This window comes from Penaeus monodon, chromosome 12 (assembly GCF_015228065.2).
Source record: "Penaeus monodon isolate SGIC_2016 chromosome 12, NSTDA_Pmon_1, whole genome shotgun sequence".
In the NCBI taxonomy this organism is placed as follows: domain Eukaryota; kingdom Metazoa; phylum Arthropoda; class Malacostraca; order Decapoda; family Penaeidae; genus Penaeus; species Penaeus monodon.
This window is the reverse complement of record NC_051397.1, coordinates 29,450,766-29,456,488: the sequence shown is the minus strand read 5'-3', so window position 1 is coordinate 29,456,488 and position 5,723 is coordinate 29,450,766. Positions and strand designations below refer to the sequence as shown.

Below are 5,723 nucleotides of genomic sequence, written 5' to 3'. Positions count from 1 at the left end.
AACAACAACAAAAATTTAGATAAATAACGAATAATAATATTACTATTGCTACTACTACTACTAGTATTGCTACTAATAATGACAATAATAATAATAATCAATATTATTGTTATTGTTATTATTATTATCCTCTTGATTTTTTGCTTTTATTAATTATAATGATCGTTATTATTATCATTATAATTGTTATACCAAGTCGTTATGATATAAATCATAGTAATTAATGACTGATGATTGATATCAATGAGAATACTAACGATTGCATTGCGGGTAATGATTTTAATGACTATGATAATGTTATTATTCATGAAAATAAATATAACGATGATGGTGGTGGTGATGATGATGAAATTAATCTGCATTTAATTAATCTGAACTCAGTTATGAGAGAATGTGATTCTTGACACCAACATTTAGTCATATAGACATCCTAGCTTACCTTTGTTTTTTGTTCAAAAGTGTTTTTGAAGTTTGCATTTTACCTGTATGCACTCAGTACCCTTCAAATTTATTTTGTAATTGGATTTCGCTGAAGCATAAACTACCGTGACAGCAAATCAAAATATGTGAAAACCGTATTAATTATTTTGACTTAGGTCTGTTTATACAAATTACGATTTTTTTCTCTGATATCTGAAATGTGCGATGAAATGGCTTTGTGAAATATACAGGGTAGAATTTAAAGTACCTTCTTCTCTCGAGAATTATAACATCAGTTGTTTCGTTTTCATCTTCGGTTATTTGATTAATCATTAATTTTCTTTCTTGCTTTATCAGTGCACATTTTCATACCTTCAACATAGCATGCACAAATTACCAAAGACAGTTTCCATAAAAAAACGAACATTACGCCCGCTCCGAAAGAAATAGAAAGAAAAAATCCTATGCAGGGAAACACGAATGTGAATGATCATGACAATCACAAAGCGACACCAAATTCACGATATTAAACCCAATAACAGGGAGACTGCTAAAGACTGGGGCGTTGATGGTGTCCTGCGTTGTCCACCTGGTCTTGGCTTTCCTCCTTCTGCATGCCCTTCGCGAGGTGAGTGAGTGATCTGCCTGGCTTCGATTTCTTTCATGGCAATAGCTGTTGTGGTCGTGGATATATGATAGTCGGAGGCGTAGCAGTAATATTTTGATGGTATTTGAATTACTGAATGGGAGGGAAGGGCTTTATAGAGGAAGACGCATATGGGTATGTTGATGAAACGCACTATAAGTATAAGATGACAATAATGATTAGATGATAACAATGATGATACTGAGGTAATGGTAAGAGTAAGAGAGTAATGGTGTGATTAATCAGCAGGAATGTTAATGATAGTGATTAAAATAGTAATGATTACAGTAATAACGATGACTAGTAACAGTGATGATAATTGTAACAGGAAAAACAAAATACAAAACAATAATGCTTTTACTACTGCTACTACTACTTTTAATAATGATTATGATAACAATAAAGACAAAAAGGATAATAACAATAATGATACGGGCAGACCATTTTGACAACTATAATAACCCATTCATCCAAAGCTTACCCACACCACTTCCCCGGTGATCACTGTAACACCAATTCCACAACCCCATTCCTCATCCTTCAACCCTTCAGAACGACCTGCGTAAGATGTGGGCGTGGCTGGGGGTGCGTGTGGTCGTGTTGGTGACTGACCTACTGATGGGTGTGGTAGAAGCTGTCAACGAGGACGAGCAGCGGAGGTATGCTGTCTGCTTTCTAAGCTTCTGCCTGGTGTCCGTCGGTAACGTTTGGGTCGTCAGGATATTTGCCCTTCATGTAAGTAAGTGGTATTTTTTTTCTGTTTTACTCCTCTTCTTTCTCTTGTCTTTGAAAAAAGAAGAAAAATCAAAACATAATATACCACTTTCATAAAAAAAAAAAAAATCGTTTATCTGATTTCTCGTCTTCGCCTGTAACAAGGTAACATGTTTCTCTGCATGTTAAATCCTCCAGTAAATATAGATTTTTACACTAAAGACACTGTTTCTGATTCTGACATTGACTGCATAGATTTAAAGAAAACTATACGTTTTCTCGCTAATACATTTGGATTTCGATTCGCATCTGATTCTATGAATTTTTCTCCGCCACATATGAACAGCAGGAGGTGTGAAGGACAATGTGAAGGACAAAATCACAGCACGTTACAAACATGTTCAGGACACGTCATGGAAACATTGTCTTCTTCTCACGTCAAGAGGAACACTTGAACCGCATTGCTACGTGATTCGTCTTAATTAATGTTTAATTAATGTGCAGAAAAAAAAAGTGGAGAGGCTCCCTTTCTCTTCTTTGATGTCGTTATCACTGTTATTATTATCGTCATATTTTACACCCTTTTGCTTCTTTCCCCTGTTATCGTTATTCTCATTAACATTGGCATTATTATAATTAATGTTCTCACTATTATTTTTTTTTATCATCATCATCATCATCATTGTTGTTGTTATTATTATTATTATCATTATTATTATTATTATTATTATTGTTATTATTATTATTATCATTATTATTTTTATTATTATTATTATCATCATCATCATCATCATCATCATCATCATCATCATCATCATCATCATCATCATCATCATCATCATCATCATTATTATAGTTCTTATTCTTATTTTTATTACTACTATTACTACTACTTTAGAATTATTATTAATTATCATTATCATTGTCGCTATTATTAGTATTGTTATTATTTTTCTGTTATTGTTATCATTAATATCATTGCTGTTATCATCATTATTTCTGTTATTATTATTATCATTATTATTATATTATTATTATTATTATTATTATTATTATTATTATTATTATTATTATTATTATCTTAAGTATCATTATATTAATGATCATCCTCATCATCATCTCATCATCATCACCATCATCATCACTATCATCTTCATCATCATCCCCATTATTATCATTATTGTTATTTTTACTATTATTATTGTTATTAAGATTATTCTTATTGCTATTGATCTTCCTCCTCTTTTTGATTATTATTATTACTACATTATTATTATTATTATCCTTATCATCTTCATTGCTATTATTATCATTGTTAATACTATCATTATTATTTTGTTTATTAGTATCATTATTGTTATCATTATCATTGTTATTATTATTATTATTATTATTATTATTATTATTATTTATTATTTTTATTATCTTTTTATTTTTATTATTATTATTATTACTATTATTATTTTTTTTTCTTTTTTTATCATATTATTATATTATTATTATTATATTTGTGTTTTGTTCTTAATGCCATTATTAAATTAATTTTTAATCAAATTTATTATTATTGTTATTATTATTATTATCAATGTAATTATTATTATTATCAATGTCATTATCATAATTATTCCTATTGTTGTTACTGTCATTATTATTATTTTGTAGTTCATCATCGTCATCGTCATCTTCATCGTCATCGTCATCGTCATCGGTGATATCATTATTGTTTGTATTTTTATAATTATAATCACCTTCATCGTTATCAATCTTATTGCTATATAATTGTTATTGTTATCTTGAATCATCTATCATAATTTCCTTTCAAGCAATGTCCTGACTGCTAGTGTTAATCACCAGCAAGAATATTCTTCTTGTCAGTGTGTGCAACGTGTCGACATATAGAAATACAACCTCAATACCGTGTGGACAAAGGCGAGATGAAACAGTCCACTCGCTTTATCATTACAGTTTGGAAAGAAGCCTAGTTTCCCTTGCTGGTGTGGCTGTGTTTTATCTGAGATGAAGCACGCAAAAAAGAGGAGAAGGAGAGGAAGAGGAAGGAGAAGAAGAAAAAGAAGAAGAAGAAAATGAAGAAGGAGAAGAAGAGGAAGAAGGAGGAGAAAAATAATAATAAGAAAATGAAGAAGGAGAAGAAACGAAGAAGAAAAATAATAATAAGAAGAAAGGAAGAAATTGAAAAAGAAGAAAAGAAGAAGAGAAGGAGGCCGTGGTAAGCACTTTTGGCCTTTGGCACTTCTCAGAATTTATTGGCCTTTTTACGCTGTTTCCTGTATATTACCGGAAAGCCTGAAGGATAAGCATCATTTATTTATTTTTGGGCTTATAATCTTCAGTTACTGTAATTTACGGCTTTATGCATCTTTCTTGATCTATCTATCGACCTATATACGTTTTATTTATTATTATATATGTATCATTATTATTCATTATTATATTTAGGTTATTATTATTATCTTACGACTATACTATCGACTACTACTATACGATTATTATTGTATTATTATTATTATTTATATTATTATATTATTGTTTATATTATTATTATTATTATTATTATTATATTATTATTATTATTATTATTATTATTATTATTATCATCACCATCATCATTATTATTATTCAGTTTAAGTATGGTGCCTGTCTGAAGATGTTCAATTCATGAACCCAATTTAGAAACACGGGATTTGAGAATTGTCAAATGACGTAATGCTGTACTTGTTTTTTTACTCAATGGCGGGAAGAGTGTAATCAACGAAATGTTTAACAAATAACGACGCTGGATTGAACATACAGAATCTGATCAGCTTTGCAAACGGACGTAGGGTTTCCTATATAAATCCACTCGGCCACGCTAAATTAACCCAACAGACGATCAAAACCATTTGTCGAAACGGTTTTAGAAACTGACCTGTTTACAGACTCACGCGCCGATCAGTCAAACAAGTCAGTCATACAGTCACGCCTACAGTGCATTTTGCTGGAAACTGTGTCACTCTCCTGATCGAAACTTTTATGAAAGTCTGATGTTTAAAATACTGTTAAGGTTTAGTTCAAGAAATTGTTTTCACTTTTAGCTTTGATAATTTTATGTAAATATTTTGCTGCACTGTATACTGTTGATGACTATGATCATAAAAACTGGAGATACGCATAGTGAGATATGGAATATATTTTATGAAATGTGTATTATATATTTAGGCGTGATATATATATATATATATATATATATATAATATATATATATATATCTATTATATAATACAAAAAATATATATATATAGCATAAACCACTTGTTATGTGGTATAGTGAATAGAGCGATTAATTGAAAAAATCCTCATTTTTTCTCTTCTCTTCTCTCTCTCTCTCTCTTATATCTCATCTTTTTTTTCTCTCTCTTTTATTCTTTTACTTTCTCTTATATCTCTTCTCTCTCTCTTTCTCATCTCTCATACCTTATATCTATTATTTACTTGTTATTATATTTTTTATCTATTTTTACTATCCATATCTATTTATATTATAATCTTTTTATTTTTTCTATCTATCTCTCCTACTTTCTTCTACTATCCCCACTCTCTCTCTTCCCCCCCCCCTCTCTTCTCTCTCTCTCTCTTCTTCTCTCTTCTTCTTATTCCCCTCTCTTCTCTCTCTTCATCTCTCCCTTTTCCCCCTCTATCTATCTTCACCCACCCCCTTGTCTATTCCTCCCTCACTCTTTCTTTTATTCTACTCAAAATAAAGTACATAATTGTCAATAAATTATTTTGTTCTATTAAATTTAAATTTATTTTTATTATATAATGGTTACTAAATGTAAATTTCCTTATTGCATCATATAAAAATTATAAGATTATATAAAATATGTATAAAATAAAAAAATAAAAAAAAAATAGAAAATAAAGAAGAATAAGATATTAGTTATAA

The 5,723-nt window shown here is 29.5% G+C and overlaps 1 protein-coding gene and 1 pseudogene across 3 annotated transcripts; both read left to right on the top strand.

Moving 5' to 3' along the window:
- LOC119579380 overlaps positions 1 to 5,723 on the top strand; it is a 78,566-nt pseudogene that overhangs the window by 12,563 nt on the left and 60,280 nt on the right.
- On the top strand, positions 733 to 2,453 carry LOC119579382. Of its 3 annotated transcripts, none has more exons than XM_037927160.1 (3): positions 733 to 1,048; positions 1,619 to 1,801; positions 2,130 to 2,453. In XM_037927160.1, exons 1-3 carry the CDS (start codon positions 989 to 991, stop codon positions 2,136 to 2,138), a joined length of 252 nt encoding a protein of 83 aa, XP_037783088.1. In that variant the 5' UTR covers positions 733 to 988; the 3' UTR covers positions 2,139 to 2,453. The 3 variants fall into 3 exon arrangements, with proteins under 3 accessions (XP_037783088.1, XP_037783087.1, XP_037783086.1); XM_037927159.1 differs by having other exon boundaries at positions 2,127 to 2,453; XM_037927158.1 differs by having other exon boundaries at positions 1,619 to 1,805; positions 2,127 to 2,453.

Bases quoted from the DNA above. Each gene is read 5' to 3' on its own strand.
- LOC119579382 (XM_037927158.1), top strand. From the start codon at position 989: ATGGTGTCCTGCGTTGTCCACCTGGTCTTGGCTTTCCTCCTTCTGCAT. The intron at 1,049-1,618 runs GTGAGTGAGTGA...TCAACCCTTCAG, and splicing joins TTCTGCATGCCCTTCGCGAG to AACGACCTGCGTAAGATGTG. The intron at 1,806-2,126 runs GTAAGTGGTATT...ACATATGAACAG, and splicing joins GATATTTGCCCTTCATGTAA to CAGGAGGTGTGAAGGACAAT.